The 24,661-nt window shown below is 33.2% G+C and overlaps 3 protein-coding genes across 6 annotated transcripts in view; 1 reads left to right on the top strand and 2 right to left on the bottom strand.

Annotated features, from left to right (window-relative positions):
• The first annotated feature begins 471 nt into the window (after positions 1 to 471).
• LOC140980100 (uncharacterized protein At4g28440-like) lies at positions 472 to 2,090 on the top strand. Its single transcript, XM_073445776.1, has 2 exons — positions 472 to 841; positions 1,670 to 2,090. The coding sequence occupies exons 1-2, from the start codon at positions 562 to 564 to the stop codon at positions 1,858 to 1,860; spliced, it is 471 nt and encodes a 156-aa protein (XP_073301877.1). The 5' UTR covers positions 472 to 561; the 3' UTR covers positions 1,861 to 2,090.
• Positions 2,091 to 4,010: 1,920 nt separating this feature from the next.
• Positions 4,011 to 5,155, bottom strand: LOC140981117 (uncharacterized). Its single transcript, XM_073447385.1, has one exon. The coding sequence runs from the start codon at positions 5,104 to 5,106 to the stop codon at positions 4,264 to 4,266; it is 843 nt and encodes a 280-aa protein (XP_073303486.1). The 5' UTR covers positions 5,107 to 5,155; the 3' UTR covers positions 4,011 to 4,263.
• Positions 5,156 to 20,860: 15,705 nt separating this feature from the next.
• LOC140981128 (uncharacterized) overlaps positions 20,861 to 24,661 on the bottom strand; it is a 56,759-nt gene continuing 52,958 nt past the window's right edge. For 2 of the 4 annotated variants that reach the window (XM_073447406.1, XM_073447407.1), the window contains exons 4-9: positions 24,421 to 24,534; positions 23,968 to 24,036; positions 23,806 to 23,862; positions 23,475 to 23,618; positions 21,345 to 21,425; positions 20,861 to 21,235 (exon numbers count right to left, since the gene is read on the bottom strand). In XM_073447406.1, the coding sequence (XP_073303507.1) occupies positions 21,170 to 21,235; positions 21,345 to 21,425; positions 23,475 to 23,618; positions 23,806 to 23,862; positions 23,968 to 24,036; positions 24,421 to 24,534 (531 nt within the window). In that variant the 3' untranslated portion in view covers positions 20,861 to 21,169. Of the gene's footprint in view, positions 21,236 to 21,344; positions 22,240 to 22,311; positions 22,574 to 23,474; positions 23,619 to 23,805; positions 23,863 to 23,967; positions 24,037 to 24,420; positions 24,535 to 24,661 lie in introns of those variants that run through there. The other 2 variants (XR_012176037.1, XM_073447408.1) reach the window with 2 other exon arrangements.

Raw genomic sequence — 24,661 nt, 5'->3', positions numbered from 1 at the left:
TTTTAAAATTTTCAAAAAACACATAAATGATTAAAATTAAAGAAGTAATGAATTTACTTCATAAAAACTTTTCTAAAACCATATCACGGATTTCATATCTGACCAAACTTATGAAAATTATTATTTTTATGTCAAAAGTATTACTTTTTATTTTATATATGAATCAGGTCGATTCGTCTCATGAATATAAACAATTGGACTAATCCATTGCACCATCACGATATATCCATTCATGAAACGCAGCAAAACGTGAAAGAAACAAAACGACCTTATATGTTTGGTTTTAGTTTCTGTGTTTTTTTAAGAAATTAGGTCTCTTAGAATGGAGATATAATGATGGTGCAGTGGATCAGTCCAATTGGGCCTTAGTTTCGTCTATCTTATTGGGCCTGAAATGAACCGGTAAACAGTAGGATAGAACGAAAAACCGAACTTAAACGGGCGGCGTCGTTTTAAATTCCACCACCAAGACAACAATTAGGGTTCCCATTTCACACTACTGAGTACTAAAACCCCAGAACAAATCTCATTTCTCCTCCTCCATTTGGGAAATCTCAGCTAATGGCGACCAAGGCTCCTCCGAAAATATCGCAGCAAAGTGGAGCCGCCGCTGTAGAAAAGCCCGGACTTAGGAAGCCGGTGTTTGTCAAAGTTGATTCCTTGAAGCCGGGGACAACCGGGCATACAATCATTGTCAAAGTGGTGAACTCGACTACTGTCCTCAACAAGAAACCCCGGAACGCCAATTTCCGTGGGCCGCAGAACCAGAATACCAAAATCGCTGAATGCCTTATCGGGGATGAAACTGGGACTATACTATTCACTGCTCGTAATGAGCAAGGTACAACTCCCCCCACACCCAACCCCCCATTTCTCATGGTCTTACAGACTCTTATGTTCTAGGTGAACGGAATTTTCAAAAATCGCTGAAAAATGTTGGATTAGAGTATTAAGCATCAATTTATGATTTAATTTACAAATACTGTTACTGAAATTAGAGTATGTTTGTTTAATCCTTTTGTTTGCATTTGCTTGCGTAATTTAAGTTCTTGGTCAAATTTCTACTTTAAGCTGTTCTATGCACAATGATGTCTGATCCCAAGGTCTATATTTGTTGTACGGGAACTCCCTTTTCTTTATGATCCCAATATGAGTAACACTTGTGTTCCAAAACTTGAGATGGGCTAATGTACCCCCCTTCTCTCTCTCTCTCTCTCTCTCTCTCTCTCTCTCTCTCTCTCGCTTTGAAAGCTGTAGTTTTATTGTTCTTGTTTTCTGAAGGAAGATGGGTGGAGGGATGCTTTGAAAGCTTTAGTTTTTTTTTATATATTAATATTAATAATTTATTTTGGTTTTGTGGAGGCTTCCCTGTACGTCTCTTTAAAGCTTCCATGCATTGAATATATCTAGCTAGACTTTCTTACTTCCATATGAGATTGCACCTTTTGATATTGGTGCTTTCCATGCTCAGATTTTTTTCCCTGATGCTTCCTGTCGGATCATTCAGAAATATGTTTGAAAACATTTTCAAGGTTTTTATTATCCATTTTTATTTCATATTATTTTATCTCTTTGAATTTGTAATTTTGTTTGGCTGTTTTATGTGGCAACAACTCTCTGCATATTGTGTACTTGTATTTCTAGATGAAAAGCTTTAATTTCTTTGCAGTTGAGCTGATGAAGCCAGGTAATACTGTGATTCTTCGGAATTCAAAGATCGACATGTTCAAAGGGTCCATGAGGCTGGCTGTTGATAAGTGGGGACTCGTTGAAGTTACTGAACCAGCAAATTTTGTGGTCAAAGAGGACAATAATCTGTCCCTAGTCGAGTACGAGTTGGTTAATGTGGATGAATCTTGAAAAGGATATATTTTACCTGGATGGTGTTGAGGTTCAATTTAATTGTGACTATGGGGTTTTGGTATACAGATTTATGGGATTAGGTTGTTTTTTTTTTATTTAAGTTAATTGGCATGTGATGGGACTAATCTAATTTTCGGTTAAGTGCTGGTGTGTATAAAAGATTGTCTTTTAGCTCCACCGCGTATGGCTACAATTAAAATGTGGAAGAATGAAATTCTTAAGGTTTAGTGGTTGTATCTGTACTATACTCAATATGCTTCTGTTCGCTTGTTGTTTGCTTCCACTATATGAAGATGTGATCATCGTTTCTCATAAATTGTGAGATAATAGCATCTGCATATTAAATGGGCCATACTGCAGCACAATTCCTATTGTTGTTTAAATGGAGCATAGCTTGTTTTGTGCCGATGGAATCTTAATAAGAGGGCAGCTTTATTTTCTTCTAGCACTGCTTTTTTGGGGAGGGTGATTGTATCATTCAGCTAGAAGGGGAAGCCTGGTGTTTGTTTCGGCAAAAGAAGGCGGCTGATTAAGTATCGAGGCTGGACACCGTCGGTCCGTAGATTGTTTATAGTTGTCGGTAGTTGATTTTGATTAGATTCGGAATAAAAAATAAATCATTTTCATTCATAAAATGACCAAAGGTAAGTTAAAATAAGCGATTCTGAAATCTTGTTCCGCAAAGCCCACTGTAGTCTTTTGATTGACAGAGTTATCTGTACGGCCGATGTATTAATTTGTTATGTTATATGCATTTTGCGCCGACGAAAATGAACGAAGAATTAACTAAACGGTAATAAAAAAATAAAAAAAAATTGAAGAAATATCATACTAACTTTTGGTTGGTACCTTGATTTCTAAACACGATAAAAGCGAACCCACTGCGATTTTCTCAAACTTGTTGAATTAGACTCTTCGGTTATCAATCGATATTCGGTTCATCCCAGATAGACATTATGATCAATGACGATATACTTGTTGTGTCATATCCAGGCTGAGAATTTTTAAAGACAGTTCAAGATAAGGCTGAGAATTTTTAAAGACAGTTCAAGATAGGAATTGTCTCAAAAAAACTGTGAACCAGCTCGAACAGTCACGTTTGATAACCAAGGTTTTCCAATAGTTTACTTGTAAACAATGAGTAATTTTTCTAGTGCCTATCACTCTCAAAATAACTGTCATAAACAACCGTGACACTTTTTTACCACTGGGGTTCCCCTGTACCGTCCAAGTTGTGCTCATCAACTTTCAATTTCTTAACCCCATCAAGATTCTCAAATCTCAATGAAAAACACCACACGTTGTATTTTTTTAACTTTTTCATAAGCTTTTAGCAACGAACCCAAACATAAGGAACTATTTTTTTTAGTTGGGGGAGGGAGTTGGACAGTTGAGTTTCGAACCCAAAACCTAGTCTCAAATTTACATATTTTTGTAAAATAAAATCGGTTTGTTGATCCAAGGAAATAATTGGATATATATTAAAATGATTTTTCCAACAGTATAACTTTAGGGCAAGAATTTGGTGAATAAAGCAGCAAGCGGTGGGGGCAGCTGCCGGCCAATTAATTACTCATACGAGAATGGAACTGTAATAATTATAATGAAAGTCATGTCGACCCACCCGCAGAAACCACTCACTCGTTTTTACGTTTTTTGCTCCAAACACAATGAGTACCTCGCATTTCTTGATTCTAAAAATTGAAAACCCTTGCGAAATGGGCATCCATGCCATCGGGACAAATTATTTCCACACCCTATAATCAATAATCATCATTTCATAAGATGATGGATCGGGCCAAATTTACGTATACCTTCCTCAAATCAATTTTTTATATAATTTTTATTAAAGATCATGATTTTATGTGCCTTTTTTTTTGGTTATCACTAAGAAAGAGCTTGGGTTATAGCTCCTACTAGCACTAGAAAGACATCGAAGTAAAGGGGTTTTGATTTGTTCTTTTAAAGGTTGGTATGTAAATTAGTGTATCGAAAATTGTTAGGATATATTTTAGACTAATTTATGTACGTTCTTTATATGTAAATTCTGTATCCGATTCAACCAAATTTAAAGTAAGTTTGTATTGATTTTACTGCAAGGAAATAGAGATATGACATCGAATCTACACTGACTATATACCTTAGTATAAAATTTATAACGATTAATATACAATTTATTCAACTAAAGTCTTCAGGCCATTACAGAAATCAAAACCCCAAAAAACAAGAATTCATCCATGCATTTCAACTTTGGAGAAACAAAAGAAAAAAAGGAAAAAAAATGCAAAAACACGTTTGTAGTTTCAATATGAATCAAACCTATACGTTTGAGACCCATTAATGGCGAGACTGTAAATAATCCATATATTATCATATCACCCTCCTCCATTCAAATTAATTTCAAGGCAAATTCTGCTCATTTGGGAACTCATACTTGTTCTGATAGCTGTTTCCGTAGTAATTCCTGTCATTGTATTCGTTCCTAGCTCGAAACCCCTTCAAGTTTTCGTACGGGTTTTCGCTGAATTTCTCGTTGCTTACGTCGTAAAAATATTCACCATTTTCCAAGGATCTCGTGTCGCTCATTCCCTGCGGCTGGAAGCTGCTTTCTTCCTCGCCATTGTAGAAGTTATTCTCGCGTCCGCTGAACCTGGTGTCGGATAATCCTTGTGGGCCGCTGTTGAAACTGCTGCCACCGTTATAGTTGAAGTTGTTGTTGCTGTATCTGTTGTTTGCGGTGTAGCTTCTGTACTGCGGTTCTCCTGTCTGGTATTCTTGCTGCGCCTGGTTGTCGTAGTAGTTTTGGGCATCGTTGTAGTTGTTCCCGTTGTTGTTTAGGTTTTTGGTGTAAGTATCCTCTGAGAATGAATCTCTGTCTACGTTTTCCGGCTCTGTTACATAAGCCACGGGGTTGTAGTTCTTTGGGAGGTGTTTATAGAGGGGTTCTTTGGAGACAGCAGTTGTGGAGGTGGTGGTGGGTTCGGCTGTTGTGGTTGCACTGGTGGTGGGTTCGGTGGCGGAAGTAGGAAGTTGGTCAGATTCTTGGCCGTAAAGGCCGTAGCCGTTGTCATTTTCCGGCAGGAAATTGGGTTCTTGTTGTTGGTTGTTGTTCTGAGGTTGCTCTTTGTTTGGAGCAACAGTGGTGGTGGAGGACACTTTGTTAAAGAATTGGCTGTCTCTTGCTTGTGTTTTCATGGAGGAAAAGAGGGTAAGGAGGAGGATGAATGAAAGCTTCGTGGCCATTGAGGAAGCAATTGAAGAACAGGATGATTGTGTTAGCTCGTGAGTTGTGTTTTTATAGAGAGGTGTCGGATTTATTTGTTTTTAAAATTTTGAACTTATTTGGTCCAGACTAGGGTACAGTTAAAGATTAGGTTCAAGAAAATTACATGAGACCGGGGTTTAGCCCTGCTTGTCTCGTCCAGAAGCGGCTCAAACTCGAACAGCTCGAAAAATAAAATCATGTCATTTTAATATTTTTATTACATATTTCATGTATGTACTTTAGTAGCTAGATCAAATCAAACTCAAGTCAAATTTTGACCAAGTCGATCACGAGTTAGTCACAGATCGAGTCTCACTTACATCCCTAGGTTACACTACACTATCACCCCTCTCTTCATTTTTTCCCTTTTTGCAGTTGAAAATGTTTAATAAATTAGGAAAAGGATGCAAATCTGATATTGCAACTTGCAACTGGTACGGTTACTGTTAAATACGGTTGGGGTAGTTACGTGCAGTTAATGGAGTCACACTTACTTTTAGCTGCTGCTGCTGCGCAACAGGCAACAGTTACTAGGCAAAGCACAGAGGACAAAAACAATCTAAATATTGCAAAACATCTTTCGGAAATCAAACAGATCTAATTCAATAAGGTTATTAATTTAACATAATAATGTTCAGACATGTACTCTAATACGAGGTAATGGAGAACAAGCTAAAATCCATTTAAAAATATATATTATATTAGAAGAAGAATGGAGAAGAGGAAAGCAAGGGGAGGCCGGATTATTATGCGTGGATTGAGGATTGGGTGGGACATACAAAAACATGTGCCCCCTCTAAATTGGTACAATACATGGACCCTTTTTTACTCTATGCCAATGGCATGCCTATCAAATACCATCCCACCCCAGCCCCCCGCCCTCAAATTTTAAATATATAATTTTATATTTTTTAATCAAAATTAAAAGTACTACCGCGATTCTTGTTAGGTTGGTTGGTTGGCTGGCTCTGAAAAAGTATTGTTCTATTCTAATAATCCAACCTTTAAATGTTGTACACAACAAATAGAAATAAATAATAGGTCTATTGTGAAATGAGTCTGATCATATTTTCAATCATAAATAATATTTTTGGCATAAAAAGTTATAATTTTTCATAGGTGACTCAAACAAGAGATCCGTCTCATACAATTAGCTCGTGATATCGTCTCACTAAAATCTTTGTGTTATAAAAAAGAACGGTTTGGATTGAATATTATGTTGAATAATATGGTGTTTAAAAAGTCAAGAATCTGGAAAATTTTGTAATTTTATATATTTTATTTCGAAACGATGCCTATAAAGTTCACTTCAAATAAAAATCCCATTTTCTTTTTTTTTTTTTCAATCCATGAAGTTAAATGTCATATATTTTTAGTATAACCAACATCTTTTTGAGTTTTATTTATTATTTATTTTGTTAGGAAAAAAGCAAAAGAAGCTCCATCTCCTTTGTTCTTTCTTTCTTTTTTAATATTTTATTTGCCTTTTTATTTTCTCTCAAAGCAAATATAATTAATTACAAGGGGTGTGGCGGGGATTGGGTCCGCCACTTTGGAGCCTCGCCGGGAAAATTTAATGCGAGCAAGGAAGACAACTCGAGTAAATTCCAAATGATTTTTAATAACTATCCACCTGAGTTATTGTCTTGCTTGATAAACGAAATGTTTTGATTAAAAAATAAAAATTATCAACTTAATTTTCTTTTTCATCCGTCATATTTAATGTTTTTTTTTTTTACTATACATTATATTAAATTTTTTTATGTAAAACCATTAAATTGGAAGGCTAAGTGGCTAACTCAATAATTATAGTCCATTATGTATTAAATATTGCATGTGGTTTATTAAAATAGATATCAAAGTTATGGGGTTTCTTCGAAATTAATTCTACCATCTTGTTATGATGAATTACGATGAAAATGATGATAATTGTCAAGGAAACAACATGATTAATGGATATGAAGAATGAGCTGTCATCATTGTACATTAGTTTGATTCAACGTAGTTGTCACGAATCTTTATCTGTGAGTCAGGTCAATCCTATCGATATTCACAATAAAAAATAATACTCTTAGTATAAAAAGTAATATTTTTTCATGGATGATCCAAATAAGATATCTGTCTCACAAAATACGACCCGTGAGATCTCATACAAGTTTTTGCCATGTATATATCGATTTGAGATTACTTTCTATTTTCAAATTTCAATCTTAGTTCACTATATATTTTTAATTTCAACTTTAGTCATTTTCTAACTTGTGTACTGTCACATCAGTATTAGATTTGAAAAATTACTAATACAAAAACATGATTATATAAATGATAAAATCGCAAAGTAGGGTAAATACATGACCAATTTTGTAACTTTTATTGATTTTATTCATATACGCATATTTTTTTCCCCTGAAAGGATAAAAGGAATGGTATATCACAAATGATCTGAAAAATTCGAGGTTGTATTTTATTTTATAACACGATTTTATGTATTTTATGAGATCCATAATCAGTAAAAGGGCAATGGTTTGTTCATCAAATCAAAGAATTAAGACGATGGGTTGGTTGGCTTAGGGATTCCAATCGAGTAAATTAAACCAAAATCTTTCCCTTTGTCAAACTTCCTTTACCTTTGTCCTTTGTTGGGTTCCATAAAATTCTTACGTGATTGACGGAAGAAAGCATGGTTTTCAAATTGTTGAATATTAAGTAGCCTCTTTTATATTTTTCTATTGCTCATTAATTTCGAATTCAAATAGGATCCGACCCTCCCTCAGTTAATTATTCAGAAACTAAAGTTGCTTCTAAATGAATCTTATACGTACAAATTTCAAATAAATATGGTTATGACAAAAACTTGTGTGAGACGGTCTCACAGGTCGTATTTTGTGAGACAGATATCTTATTTGGGTCATCCATGAAAAAATATTACTTTTTATCTTGAGAGTATTACTTTTTGTTGTGAATTTCGGTAGGGTTGACCCGTCTCACAGATAAAGATTCGTGAGACCGTCTCACAAGAGACTTACTCATATGTTATTTGATTCCAAACTTGAAACTTTAAAATAGTAAGCATTTGAGTTTCCTAGAATATTACACGGGTGGTTAATGATATTCAAGGAATATTGTAATATATAACGATTATTATCGATCAAAATATGTGCAGTCTATGTTTACGATTATAGTTGGATTTATCATGGGTTAACTTTTAGTTTTTTTTATAGAATTATGTCGACAAAGAATTAATGAGGTGGAACCACATGTTTTTTTTTTTGAAGAGAAAATAAAAAAAACGTGGGAGAAGGAAATTTCGATCAATTTTCAGAAGACGCGTTTTATACGCGTCTTCACACTTACAGAGGCTCTATAAATAGAGCTCCCCTTCATTCTGAAATCATCCCTTCTTCGAGTTTTCTCTCATCTTATAACATTCTATAATATTTGTGAGGTGTTTGTTCTTGTGTATTAAGAGAGTGTGTGTTCTCTTTGGAAACACAGTGAGTGAGTTGTACACCACAAAATATTATAGTGGAATTCTTTTCATCTTGTCCGTGGTTTTTACCCTAATAATTTTTAGGGGTTTTCCACGTAAATCTCGGTGTCCAGTTTATTCTTTATTTTAGGGTTTTATTATCTCAAATTACCGCAAGTGAGACCAACAAGTGGTATCAGAGCCTTGATTTAAAATTTCTTAAAATTCTGAGTATGCTCTGTGGTTGCAGCCTAGACTGATCTTCCACATCAGAAAAGATTTTTTGAGATTTTTTATTTAAGGTAAGATAATTTTGTCCAGTCTACTAAAATTGTTGTAGACATAATGGCGGGTAGGTACGAGATAGCAAAGTTCAACGGAAGCAATTTTATAGTGTGGAAAATAAAGATACAAGCAGTTTTAAGAAAGGAGAATTGCTTGGCGGCTATTGGAGATAGACCGGTGGACATTACGGATGATGGAAAGTGGAATGAGATGAATGACAACGCTGTTGCCAATTTACATTTGGCTATAGCAGACGAAGTATTGTCAAGTATCTCTGAGATAAAAACAGCAAAAGTTATCTGGGATACTCTGACAAAGATGTACGAGGTCAAGTCGCTACACAACATGATTTTCCTAAAGAGAAGGCTTTATACTCTTCGGATGGCGGAATCCTCATCGATGACCGACCATATCAACACACTAAATACTCTATTTGCCCAACTCACTTCCATGGGGCATAAAATAGGGGAAAATGAACGTGCGGAGCTTCTACTTCAAAGTCTACCAGATTCATATGATCAACTTATCATCAACATTACCAACAATATTCTTATGGGCTTTCTAAGATTCGATGATGTCTTAACTGCGGTTCTCGGTGAAGAAAGCCGGCGCAAGAATAAGGAAGATAGGTTGGTAACATCGAAGCAGGCGGAGACTTTACCGATGATAAGAGGAAGATTTATGGACCGTGACTCCAGTGGGAGCCAAAGACGAGGTAGATCAAAGTCGAGAAGTAAGAAGAAAAATATTTACTGCTTCAAATGTGGCGATAAAGGGCACTTCAAGAAAGAGTGTACGAGTATTGACAAAAGTTCTCAAGGAAATGTGGCCAGTACTTCAGGCAGTGGTGAAATATTATTCAGCGAAGCAGCAACTGTTGCAGAAGGCGGACACAAATTTTGTGACACGTGGATTATGGATTCAAGAGCGACGTGGCACATGACGTCTCGGAGAGAATGGTTTGACCATTATGAACCAGTCTCAGGAGGATCTGTATTCATGGGAAATGATCATGCCTTGGAAATCGCTGGGGTCGGTACTATCAAAATTAAAATGTTTGATGGCACCATTCGCACCATACAGGAGGTACGACATGTGAAAGGACTGACGAAAAATCTTTTGTCCTTGGGGCAATTGGATGACATCGGGTGCAAAACTCGTATCGAGAATGAGATCATGAAAATTGTGAAAGGCGCGCTTGTGGTTATGAAGGCGGAAAAGGTTGCTGCAAATCTGTATGTATTATTGGGAGAAACACACAAAGAGGCGGAACTAGCTGTTGCATCAAATGGTTCATGAGAAGAATTAACAGTTTTGTGACATAGAAAGCTCGGGCATATGTCAGAACGGAGGTTGAAAATTCTCTCAGAACGAAAGCTGCTGCCGGGACTTACAAAAGTGTCATTACCCTTTTGTGAGCATTGTGTTACCAATAAACAACACAGATTAAAGTTTGGCACTTCTACTGCCAGGAGCAAAAACATATTGGATCTGATTCATTCGGATGTTTGGCAAGCACCGGTTGTATCCCTAGGAGGAGCGAGATACTTTGTCTCGTTCATTGATTATTTCTCTAGGAGATGTTGGGTGTATCCAATCAAGAAGAAATCAGATGTTTTTCAGGTCTTCAAAGATTTCAAAGCGCGGGTTGAACTTGATTCATAAAAGAAAATCAAGTTTCTGATGACTGACAATGGAGGAGAATATACCAGTGACGAATTTGATGCATTTTGTCAACATGATGGCATCAAAAGACAATTCACAACGGCTTACACACCTCAACAAAATGGAGTGGCGGAGCGGATGAACAGGACCTTGTTGGACCGAACAAGAGCTATGTTGAGGACTGTGGATCTAGACAAGTCCTTTTGGGTAGAAGCAGTCAAAACCGCTTGTTATATTATCAATCGTTCTCCTTCAGTGGCGATTGATCTGAAGACTCCGATGGAGATGTGGACTGGGAAGCCGACAGATTATTCTCATTTGCATACATTTGGAAGTCCGGTGTACGTTCGGTACAATGAGCAAGAAAGATCGAAGTTGGATTCGAAATCCAGAAAATGTATCTTCTTGGGTTATGCTGATGGAGTAAAGGGGTTTCGCTTGTGGGATCCTACTGTGCACAAGCTTGTCATCAGCAGTGATGTTATCTTCGAAGAAGATAAAGTAAAGGGAGACAAAGGCACACCGAATTCAGAAACTACTATATTTCAGGTGGAAAATAAGACGGACGAAAGTCAAGTTTCTTGTGAAGCAGTACCAGAGCACGAAGAACAAGAACAAGTTGAGTCTGAAGTTTCCAATGTGAGGCAGTCAACTCGAGACAGAAGACCACCAGGTTGGCTTTCAGATTATGTCACTGAAAGCAATATTGCATATTGTCTATTATCAGAGGATGGTGAGCCATCGAGTTTCCACGAGGCTACTCAAAGCTCGGATGTATCCTTGTGGATGATAGCAATGCAAGAAGAATTGGAAGCATTAGACAGAAATCAAACTTGGGATCTTGTTACACTACCACGAGGAAGGAAAGCCATTGGAAACAGATGGGTCTATAAGATCAAGCGTGATGGCAATAACCAAGTGGAGCGGTATCGTGCTAGATTGGTGGTAAAAGGGTATGCTCAGAAAGAAGGCATTGACTTCAATGAGATATTTTCTCCTGTGGTTCGGCTTACAACAGTCAGAGTGGTGCTGGCATTGTGTGCGGTGTTTGACCTACATCTAGAACAGCTAGATGTGAAAACGGCGTTTCTTCATGGAGATCTTGAAGAAGAAATCTATATGCTCCAGCCAGAAGGTTTTGCGGAAAAAGGCAAAGAGAACTTGGTTTGCAGGTTGAACAAATCTCTGTACGGTCTCAAACAGGCGCCGAGGTGTTGGTACAAGAGATTTGATTCCTATATCATGAGCCTTGGATACAACAGACTGAGTGCAGACCCTTGTACGTATTTCAAGAGGTCTGGTGATGATTATATCATTTTGCTGTTGTATGTGGACGATATGTTGGTAGCAAGCCCCAACAAAGATCAGGTCCAAGGATTGAAGGCACAGTTGGCTAGGGAATTTGATATGAAGGACTTGGGACCAGCAAACAAGATTCTAGGGATGCAAGTTAACCGAGACAGAAGTAACAGAAAGATTTGGCTTTCCCAGAAAAATTATTTGAAAAAAATCTTGCAACGCTTCAACATGCAAGATAGTAAGCCAATTTCGACCCCTCTTCCTGTTAACTTCAAATTATCCTCCGAGATGTGTCCTAGCAGTGAAGCAGAGAGGATGAAGATGTCTCGAGTACCATATGCATCAGCAGTGGGAAGTTTGATGTTCGCTATGATCTGTACAAGACCAGACATTGCTCAAGCAGTGAGAGCAATTAGTCGGTATATGGTGAATCCTGGACGAGAGCATTGGAGCACTGTTGAGAGGATTCTTAGATACATTAAGGGTACCTCGAATGCTGTATTATGTTATGGAGGATCAGATTTTACACTCAGAGGCTATGTCGATTCAGATTATGCAGGTGATCCTGATAAGAGGAAATCTACTACTGGTTATGTGTTTACACTTGCAGGGGGAGCAGTAAGCTGGGTTTCAAAACTGCAGACAGTTGTGACGTTATCTACAATGGAGGCAGAATATATGACAGCTACTCAAGCTTGCGAGGAGGCAATATGGATTAAAAGGTTATTGGAAGAGATCGGGCACAAACAAGAGAAAATATCTTTGTTTTGTGACAGTCAAAGTGCCTTGCACATTGCAAGGAATCCGGCTTTTCATTTCAGGACTAAACACATTGGAGTTCAATTTCACTTTGTGAGGGAAGTAGTAGAAGAAGGAAGTGTGGATATGCAGAAGATCCATACGAAGGATAACATAGCTGATTTTCTGACCAAGCCAGTAAACACTGATAAGTTTGAGTGGTGTAGATTCTCAAGTGGTGTAGCAGAAACGTAAGCTGCAGGGAATATCAAGATTGAAAGGATGTGTGGAAATGTGTTTGATTCTCAATCAAATCTCCAAGTGGGAGAAATGTCGACAAAGAATTAATGAGGTGGGACCACATGTTTTTTTTTTTGAAGAGAAAATAAAAAAAAACGTGGGAGAAGGAAATTTCGATGAATTTTCAGAAGACGCGTTTTATACGCGTCTTCACACTTACAGAGACTCTATAAATAGAGCTTCCCCCTTCATTCTGAAATCATCACTTCTTCGAGTTTTCTCTCATCTTATAACATTCTATAATATTTGTGAGGTGTTTGTGCTCCTGTATTAAGAGAGTGTGTGTTCTCTTTGGAAACACAGTGAGTGAGTTGTACACCACAAAATATTATAGTGGAATTCTTTTCATCTTGCCCATGGTTTTTACCCTAATAATTTTTAGGGATTTTTCATGTAAATCTCGGTGTCCAGTTTATTCTTTATTTTCGGGTTTTATTATCTCAAATTACCGCAAGTGAGACCAACAAATTATTTGTTTAACGTGGAAAAGAAATTTACTAAATAACCCTCTCAACTACCACAATAAAATCAATTAAATTTGTAGAACTGTGGCGAAATCCATACGAACTTTTGTCCTAATGGGAACATGGTTTAAAGAGAATGAATAGTTTTTTGTAATAAGGCTGGTTTTAGTCGGAGTCAAATTTATCGTCGTTTAATATTTGTCTCGCCATCATTGAATACGGGCATGTGCATTTCTTGTTCTTTTTTGCAACTAAATCACATGACTCGCCCCCCACCCTATAGTCGCCCATCACTGTAACAACAAGACATCAGAGGTCCACTTAGCCTTTCTCGACTCTTTAAATTAATAATATTTCTCGTGTTTTCCTTTTTTCCTCTTCGAATTGGTTCGAGTTAATTTAATCCACGGTCATTTTTATAGAAAAATATATATAGANAGTTTTAGTCCGAGTGCTTGATCATCTCGTGATCAATATATCTACCACAATCTGTATCTTTAAGACATTGTCTTTTGTGCCTTTGTGGTTGCTCCATGTGTGTCATGTTTCTTGAAAGAGACAAGAAACATACAGAGAATTCCGATTCTCACCTGCAGAGTTATTTTGGTGTTGGATATTCGATTATCGCATTGTGATTTCTTTTCTTTTCTTTTCTTTTCTTTTTTGGTAGGATGTCGAAAATTCGATGTCCAGTGTGCTTATTTAGATTCGAGAGCGAGTGGTATTTGTAGTTTATTTTATGTATATTTGCTTTTTGGTCGATTGGAAACACTCCCATTCGTGTAAGATTGTACCACCAATAAATGGCACCAAACCCCTTCTTCACATCCTTCATGGTTTTCACACACATATCTATTATATATATAAATATGTGACTTTATATGTGAATTTTCATTTCTCTCCTTATTGATGACTTGTTTTATTAATTGTTTGTTTTTAATGTTGTCTATCTTATTAATTGTTTGTTTTTAATGTTATTTACCCACATTATCAATTTAGATTTATTTATTTTTTTTTTATTATGTAAATTAGTAGTTGATATTTTTTATGTCTACTCACATTATAATATGTTATTTTTAATCAAATGATTTAGATTTTTTTATTTATATTTTCTTACGTCAATTAAATTACTTAAAATTTAAAAATAGTTCATTGTTGAATTATGAATTTTCTTTGGTGTCTTATTAATATTTTTTTTCATGTCTTCATTATTTATTTTGGTGACTTTGGCTATAACTTATTAGTTTTAAAAAATATTTTTTGCAAAAGAAAATTTCTTTAATAAAATATGGTTAAAAACTTTATTGTGATATACCATTTTTATAAGAAAAAACTTCTAATTTTTAAATCTCTTTAATTGTTACAGTTTGCTAGAATTTATGTGTTTAAATAAAAAAAATTTTGAACTAACATATTTTGTGGTTTATATTTATAAATTATTTGAATAAAACACGGTAAAAGATCATTGTGATTAGATCAGTCAATTTGGGTTGGGTTCGTCTATTTTGCCCACATCGTCAAATAATTTAAGTGTGTTGGGTTAAAATTTTGTCAACCTATTTAAAGGTGGGACTAAATGAGCCCGGACAAGTTTGTATTAAATATCAATATATCTATTATTATCGCTTTTCAATCATGAATTCCTCATATAAAAGGGAGATTATCATCTTGATTTTAAAATTATGATGTTACTATTAATTGCTTGCTTTTATTGTTGTCTACCCACATTACAATATATTAATTTTAATCCAATGATTTAGTTTTTTTATTTTTTTTTCATTATGTCAATTCAATTTTAAAGTTTAGAAATAGTTCATTGTTGAATTGTGAATTTTTTTGATGTCTTATTAATTTTTTTTCCATGTCTTCGTTATTTTATTTTATTTTTTTTATGACGTTGGCTATAACTTATGAGTTAAAAAATATTTTTTTGCAAAGGTTTATATTTAAAATTACTTTATTAAAATATGGTTAAAAAATTTATTATAATATATCATTTTTATAAAAAAAAAGTTTCTAATTTTTAAATCTCTTTACTTATAACCGCATGCTAGAATTTATGTGTTTAAATAAAAAAAAATTTCAACCAACATTTTTTGGCGATTTTTATTTATAAATTATTTGAATGAAACAAGGTAAATGATCGTTGTGATTAGACCCATCAATTTGAGTTGGGTCCGTCGATTGGTCAACACTACCAAACAATTTAAATGGATTGGGTTGAAATTTTGTCAACCTATTTAAAGGTAGGCCTAAATGAGCTCACACGGGTTTATATTAAACATCTATATATCTAATATTGTCGATTTTCAATTATAAATTCTTCATGTAAAAGGGAGAATATCATCTTGATTTTATGTCCATAAATTGTGGGTTGTTCAGATATTTTGGTAGTCACTGAAAATTGAGTGTCAAAGTTGACATTTGAAATGTGTTTTTTGATTCCTGACAATATATATGTTCGTCAACATATTATTTTTAAGTTATTTTTATCAGTATTGTGAATAATAAACATGTTTATTGAAATAAATAAGTATTATCATATCTTTAAATTAATATCTAATTTCAGGTTTGACATGTTCTGAGTCTTAGTAAAATGTGGAACAGTAGATTCAAGCAAACGAATACACAAAGTCTGGGGCGAAACCAAAATTATGTGGTAACAAAAATTAAAATATAAACAAATAAATTTTTAATGAATGTATCGAGGTTAAGATGCATAACAAATCTTATATCATAATATATAAAATTTCAACCTTATAAATGAAATAAATCATACATATATGAAATATACAAAATTTTATAACATATACAATCAAGTAATTTATTTTAATTGTATTTTATTCTACAAAAATTCTTGTCAAACTCAGTGATTGTGGATTTAACATCTATTAAATCAGCAAACTAAAGAGCATGTCAATTAAACTAATTGAGTAATCAGATATTTTTGAATTTCTTAATTAATTTTTTATCTTGAAAATTTGTTTCATTTAATATTTTAAATTATAAGACACCGTTAGTATAACTAAAGACATATTTTTTTTAAATGTTCATAAGGACTCAATCACTAACTCATATGGAAAAACATTTATCGACATACTATATTGAAAACATTCTAATTAATTCGGCGTATTTGCTGAAAATTTTCTAATTACTTAAGAAAAATTCATTTACAATAATCATATTTAATCTTTTTGGATTAACACCATTTATTTTATAAGATATTCATCGCAATTCTTTATTTGTATGTTAATCTTTAAATCTGAATTATGATGTATATTGTTTTTCTAAAAATTCTTAAATAATGATTTAATACATTTATTCGACACTTCAATATTAACATTTTAAAACATATTAATTTTATATTGTTTGCGTGCATCACTTCTAATCATGATTATAAAAATTCAATAAACATTCTAAAAATGAATTAGGTAGAACATAAAAAAATTACACAATTAATCAAAACACAGGAAATAAAAACTAAATAATTGTCTATTATCTATAAACTACTAATAACGACTTCTAAAAATTGAAGTCGGTGAGAGTGGATACCACTATGTACTAAAAAAAATAAAAAGTTAATGCTTGAATGAGTCACACTGCAAAGTTAGTTAAATAAAAACGAAGGACAAAGTTGGTTAATAAAAATATTATAATGAGACTAAGTTAAATGAGACTCATATATATAAGTATCTCATTTGGTCTCACCTTATGTTTTGTCACTGTACAAAGCTAAAGTTTATGCAATGTAGTGTTCTATATTTTCTTAATTTTTCTCTTGATTTCAAATTTAATTTCATCATCTATTGGTCTTTAAAGATATATTAGAATTTTTTCTAAACATTTAATCTTAAATGTGATCAATTAACCAAATAATTATTATACTTTGTATACAATAATAAATAGATTAATATCTTTGAATATATAAAAAGTAATATATTGAGATGAATAAAAAAAGAATGTTAGAATTAATACTATAATTATCTAATGTCAATATTAAATTTAACATCTTACATTCGAAAATGTGTTTATTGAAATAAAGACTATGATGATAAACTAAAAATAATAATTTATTTATCATTGTAACGTAATAATAATGTGATCGTTATTCGGAATCAGAAAATGATGTACTTTGACACACACACACAGACACACACACACACACACACACACACATATATATATATATATATATGATTTTTTTTATTTTAAAATATAAATTTTCAAATAAATGAAAAATGATTTTTTTTCATACTACTTATGTAGAATATCAAGTATATATTCTACTCAAATGTCTTATAAATTCATATGATATAGTAAAAATTTATTTGCATAAACTTATTTGTTGAGTGCAATAATTGATCATGTTGGGTAGAGTAATTAAAATGTTGTGCTTGAACTGTTGTATTATTTAAAATATTTTATTTGCACTGTTATCATAATATATAGGTTTTGATATAACAGTAAACGCTTGAGCCTACAATTGGTATAAGAGCCAAGATCGCGACTTTGATTTTCATTGATTGCAATTGGTGCAATTATTAGGAGATACATTGTTTGGTACAATAATTGTCCACTATAGGTAATCGCTTGAGCTGTTGTATGATTTAATTAAAGATTTCACTTGCATAGTTACCATCAGTTATAGTTTTTGGTAAAGCGACAAACGCTCGATCCTATATTATTCGATTGTAAAGCTAGAAGAAACAGGTTGCATATATCAACTTTTAGTTTTGAATTGATCCCTTAAATGTTACTCGATTTTTAAATTTAGAAGCATTCTACAGTTTTCAAATATTATTATATATTGAATTATAATTTATCCCTTTCAAATTGGATAAATACAAAATAAAACTCATGTAAATATTATTAACAAAAACATTTAAATGAAATATTGGATTTGTCGATAATCAAAATAAAAATTAAACAAATTTTGATACTTGAGTGAGAAATAAGATATTTAAATAAAGTTATAATTATCACAATGAAATAGTGCACCTACATGCATTTATCACTGTATTTTGCAACTAAAATGTCAAAAAAAAATCTCCACATATTATTTTTATATCATATTTAAAATAATTATGAATCCTAAATTTTATTATTTTGAGTTGGCTTTTGTTATGAAAAAACATAGTGAATAAATTGAATTAAAAAATTCTTATATTTATGTATATCACATATTAATATATCAACCTAAGTACATGTAATAAAAAACTACAAAATGAACTTATTCATCTTCAATGTACACAAATTATATAGTAAAGATATATGACATTTAAGACAATGAAGTAGAATAAATGTTCACATATAACAAAATATATACACAAGAAAAACAATAAATAAAAATATTTTTCTAGATATAAATATATTTTCAAAACTTTTTATAATGAGTTGGAGAAAATAAAAGAGAAAAAATATTAAATCTTTTGGGCTACACAAAAAAATAGAAATGAAAGAAGTGTTTGTCATACTATGAATTCAGTTTTCAAATTAAATGTATACTATAAAGTTATATTTACCGTTCAAACTTTATAAATGCAATGAATTTATCTCGAGATAAGAANTACCGACCGAACCGAATTAGTAATAATCAGATCGAACCGAAATATTTAGCAATAACCGAACCGACCGAATTAATTTTCATAACCGATGAAAACTGAACCAAATTAAAATCGGTTAATTCGGTTGGTGACCGGATTAACCGATTAGTTTTAAAAAAATTCGTGAGTTAACTTTAATTATATATGTAATTTTTTTAACACTACCGTCTACACAAATGCATAAAAAATAAAATCACATACATTACAAATTTTTCTTTAGAATTAAGGCTGATTTTAAAATTAAAAAGTAAAAATTTAAAAATATATTAAAATTGATAAATAATAAAAAATTATTAAATAATAGTATTTATTTTATCGGTTAATTCGATTAGCCGATTTCAAAATTTTGAAAACCGTAAGTGAACCGAATTAACCGATATAACCGAATTTTTTTAATTTGAAAACCGAATTTTCGAATTGACTCGGTTCGGTCGGTTAATTCTGTTTAACCGAAATTTTGCTCACCCCTAAGAATAATGTGTAGTTTATATGTTATCAAGTATAAGTGTCTAATAAATTAAAGGTGACTAAGAAAGTAAAAGCATCCGGTAGAAATTGTTGTCAATTTACATGAAAAAGAATAATAATCAAACAACATTGTAAATAAAAAATTGCATATCATTGATTGTCAAAAAAATTATAATAATTGAATATTATAATAAAATATATGCATTATTGAGAGAATATGACAAATAACAAAAGAAAACAATATGATAAAAAAGATATGAGAAAAATTTTAGTAGTCCAAATCTTTTTTGAAAATTAAAAAATATGTTTGTTTTTTTTTCAAATTAGTTACATATGCTAATTAACAAGAATTGTGAAAATTTACAATACTATTATCATTATGAGTTAACTAAATTTATTTCAAAATTTAATTACTTGAACATATGTTTTCTACGTGCAATGCACGTGCATTATTTCTAGTATATATATATATATATAATTGTAAGGGGCGAGTGGTGGTTGAAATGTTGTTGGCACACTTAACTCTAGGTTTAAAGCAGGGTGGGAGCACTTCATCAAGTTGCATGTACGTATATATGATATATGATCAAGAAACGTGCTATAAAGGGGACCAGTCATCTTTTTCTAAAGGGAAAAAAATTTCAAAATAGTAAAATTTAATTCGTTAAGTTTTTCTGGGACATGAACTCCCGATGTTTTATTACGCTTAATCATCTGTCGTGTACTAAGAATAGTGATTTATGTTAATGTGTTTCATTATTTTCATATATCTTTCAAGATTTCGTGTCTTTTATGTAAGTGAATTAGTATATCAAGTACCGATTAAAAAAGAAAATTTGAATGGGTTAGAACGGCGATTCCGACCTTTGAAACGTCTCCACTCGAAATATGACATTAGAAGCAATGCTCTAACATCAAGAAGGATAAAAACAATTGCTCTAAATCATATATATTTTTACATAATATTTTAGTTTCCAGTCTCGTGTACTTGAATAACCCATATTGCAATAGTTAAGCACGAGAAACTTATTGAATGGAAACAAACAAGAGATTTAAGGGAGTGGCAAAGAAAGAAGGATGAATGGAAACAAGAGATTTTAGGCAGTGGCAAAAGAAGGATGAATATTAACCGTACACAACAACCGTCCAACCAATAAACGAGATAAAATGTACAAAATCACTAGGAAACGACATTGATCATATAATTTTCCGGGGATAGATTACTGTATTTTATTTCCAATCAAAGAGGCAGTATATTTGTTGGGTTAGTTTAGAGGTGGGCCAAGAAATAGAAATGTGGCGTCAAAAAATTTGGCCTCAATAAATGACATACAGCAAGAAAAAAAATGTACTAAAAACCAAATGAAGATGGAAATAAAAGATAAAAAAAAACCATTCACATAGTAGCTTGGAGAAGCAGCAGCTGACCCATAAATGGAATCGATGAATGAGAGAATTCGCTGAATTATAGGAAATCAAAATTTATTTCGTAAAAAATTATATACAAAATCTGAAATCAAATTCAAGATAAGCCCACTTGAACCGCATTTGACATTGACGTCCCGAAATTAAAACGAGTCCCTTGAGAGCTCAGGCCATTATAGCAAAGAGGAGCCGAACCGCTACCATGTTCATTACAGGTGACCACCAAAATAGCTTTGATTAATCCTCATAAGAGGTTTGGATGGGAACCTTCTCCACCTCACACGATGGATTAGCCTAGCGCCTTAGTGTACACGATAATGACGTCCAGCTAACTAAAATGTGATAGGAGTAACATGCAGGCACTCATTATTGGAAAAGCAACAAGGACCGATGCCTGAAGGGTCACAGTTAGGTAAGAATTAGAGCAAGAGGAAGAAAAAAATGTTAAGGGTGTGTGAGCCCGGGAAGAAAACTGATAGTGAAAGGCAAGGAAAAGAACAAACCACAATAAAGATCAGCTCCTCATGAGCAAGAACAGCAGTAAATTCGTTGCTTTTCATTGCCTGCTTGACGTGACCTTGCAGCTGTAAAACAAAAACAGCATCAAATTTATGATAGTATTATAATTAATGTTGGTTTTACTGAGGTCCAGGCAAAAAGGACTACAAAGAGCTGGAAATTTCTCGCTAGTGTAATGCTTCAAGGATTTAATTCAAATATTATTTTGGTTCCAACTTTTTACAAGTGCTGAAGGGAAAACTAATTTAATTGATAATGTACACAAAAACTGTTTAAAAACACAAACTCATGACAAATAACAGAATTATGCTTTAACATGTTCCTCGCATATATGCTGGAGGAACATATGACCAAAATTAATATTAACCGTGGTCAAATCTGAAGAGGATCGTGTCTGCGGGTTTTCAAACCCATTACTTCTGTACTGATATTACAAAATAAAATAATGGTTCCAAAACTTATTATAAATGGGGGTTGACAATAATATTATAATGTAACAAAACTAATTTCATTTGGTGAATTAAAATTCATTTTAACCCATCACAGTAAGAAAAATGAGCTCGGCAGAAAACAACCAATTGATATTTCACCTTTCAGTTCTCTACAAGTTTTGTTTCTTGAAAATAATGTAACCTCGACACAATAGTGCTGGCATTACGAATCACCAAACCGAGTAGGTATGATAATTAATGAAGCCCAAGTGAAGTTTTAAAATTATTTAAAGGAAAACAAACAGATTAGATTGCGTCTCCATTATCTGGTGGGCCAAGCAGGGAGAATGGGGGAACATAAACACGATTTTGTCCCAAGTCCTAAGTGACTAGCAAAATGCTGTCTTCATCTTTAGAAGGTTTTCAGCAAAAAGAACAGCCTTGCAGTCTGCTCCCATTTGATTACCCAATTAAGATGTAGCACTTATCCATCCAACAGTGGTAAAAAAAACGCAAACTGTGAAAGAAAACCATCTCCTCGGTTGAGCTATTATTGAATTATTAAATCAGCCAATACATCACATTCATGTAATTATTTACAATTGGGCGAACATCTTTTTGTTAGAACAGTTATACATTCATGTACTCACAACCATAATGGAAATTCATGGATCCATCATCCAGGTCTCTTTATCCTTACTCTTTCATTTTGGAAACGCCAGTGACTCGTCACTTTTCTACATAAATTATTTCAATCCAATACACGTCGTGGGATTTCAATTCTGTTCAAACAGTATTATTCTATATTTGCAATATTATCCTAAAAACTATGAATGATCATCGGTTTGGTGAGATGGTGTTGGTGTCATAACAATCGAAATTGTTGGTTTCAATTTATGTATTTCCCAAACAAAATCCAAATGACAATTGTGCCTTCCTTTTGATTTACAACGAATTATTTTTCTATTATTGCCTAATACGTTCTTTATTTTAAGCCAATAACACACTGTATTAGATCAAATCATCTTAACATGATGAGATAACAATTAAGTAAACCGCATATTAATATAGTTCTTGGTCTTTAATAGCATAAAAATTGTATAAAATCTAATAAATATATACAAAACTCAAACACACACAGACATATATAAATGAAAACGAAAATGACATAAGTTTAACCAGTTAAAAGGCACAAGGTTTGGTTCTAACTAATGGCATATACATGCATTCTTTTCTGTTAGAACTGATGATAAAAAGAGTTGCAAACGGCAAACCAAACCATATTTCGAAATTCAGTAGGAAGCTTGGAGATCAAGCACAATTTCAAAAAACAATCAACCTCATTTCTTCTTTGTTTCGATAATTTGGTTTTGGATTTGTTTTGCAGTTTTTTGGTCTATTGTGTACACCGTAGCCTAAGTACGAAGTGTATGTGTAGCACTGTTCTTTTCTCAAGATTGTAGAAAATTTATCCATAATCTATCAACACGGAATCATATATTTTTCACAGACGAAACTGGATCACCACTGCCTCGGGACACACAAGGAAGACCCAAACCAAAAATAAAAATTGAGGCAAGGGTGTTGAAGCAGACACCATACAGCTTTGTGCCAGAAAGACTTCTATTACTCAACATGCGACAGAGAGGGAAGTAGAATAATACATCTATAATTAGAAATAACCTGGTGATGACAACTCTTTGTAGCAGAGAATAGTTGCAAAGCTTGAGAATTGAAGAAAGCTAACATAGACCCTGCTGCTGGAGCATAAGGATTCAGAATCCCCTCTAACTTGTTAAACCATTTGCCTAGCAGGATTTTAGAGGACTACGGAACAAAAAGTAACTAGGTCACGATTTTTATTTCTGAAGAAATCCGTAGGAAATAAAAATTATTATGATTGTACAAGCTATGAAGCAGCTGTTTGTGAACTGAATTGAATTTCTAAAGTACCGTATAAAATGGAAAGAGATGGATCAACCTATACAGATCAAATGTTAAATGGGTACTGTACCTTTACCATCGGACATCTCATCCAGCCAGATTCCCTTTTAAGCTTGGATGTTCTAATCTGGAAAAAAAAAAAAAAACCAAATTCATCCAAAGCTTAATCCAATCGAGGTTTTCATTTATTATTTTGCAAATGTACCCGGCCAGAAAGGGAGCTTAAAAATACCTCTGCCATGTGAACAGCCTGTTCAAGTCGCTGAATTTGAATCCACTGTTCAGATACAACTTCGGCCATCTACATGTCAAAAATGACAACGGAGAATATAAGACAAATACAGCAGGGCATTTTGATACTAAAATGGGATCCTTTTTCCAACAAGTGGTAAAACCTTTTTTGTTCACAATAAATTTATGTTATCCTTATATCATTTTTTTTCAACTGGCGATCACTCATTTCACGATAGAGAAGTCAATCAGGAAATTTTCTGTCGGCGAAAATAAAAGTTCATCAAAGTGAATTACATGATAATAGAAAGTATTAAAGTTTCTTCGAGAAAGCAAATGCAGCATTCACAGTCCCAGTGAAACAATCATGGTTCAGGAACTAATAACAATATGAGATTTTGGTTCCATGAAAGCTAGCGGGGAAATGAAATTTTGAATTATATTAGTAAGTTACCTCTTCAACTTGATAGACAATTTCTCGTAATCTTCTTTCGGCATCAGATACCTTGTACTCCAACTCATGAATCTCAAAGTTATTCTTCCGGGAGGCTGCCCAAAGAAGTTGTGCCTACAGTTCCAGCATCTATTTACTTATCAGTAACAATCTGTAAGGGGTGATTTGTCACCGCTCCAAGATTAAAAACGTACTTTGTAATTTCAAACTCCACTTTTGAAAAATGATAGGATTGGCTACT

This window comes from Primulina huaijiensis, chromosome 7 (assembly GCF_012295235.1).
Source record: "Primulina huaijiensis isolate GDHJ02 chromosome 7, ASM1229523v2, whole genome shotgun sequence".
Taxonomy (NCBI): domain Eukaryota; kingdom Viridiplantae; phylum Streptophyta; class Magnoliopsida; order Lamiales; family Gesneriaceae; genus Primulina; species Primulina huaijiensis.
Note: the sequence above shows the minus strand (reverse complement) of the source record. Positions and strands in the feature narration are given on the sequence as shown.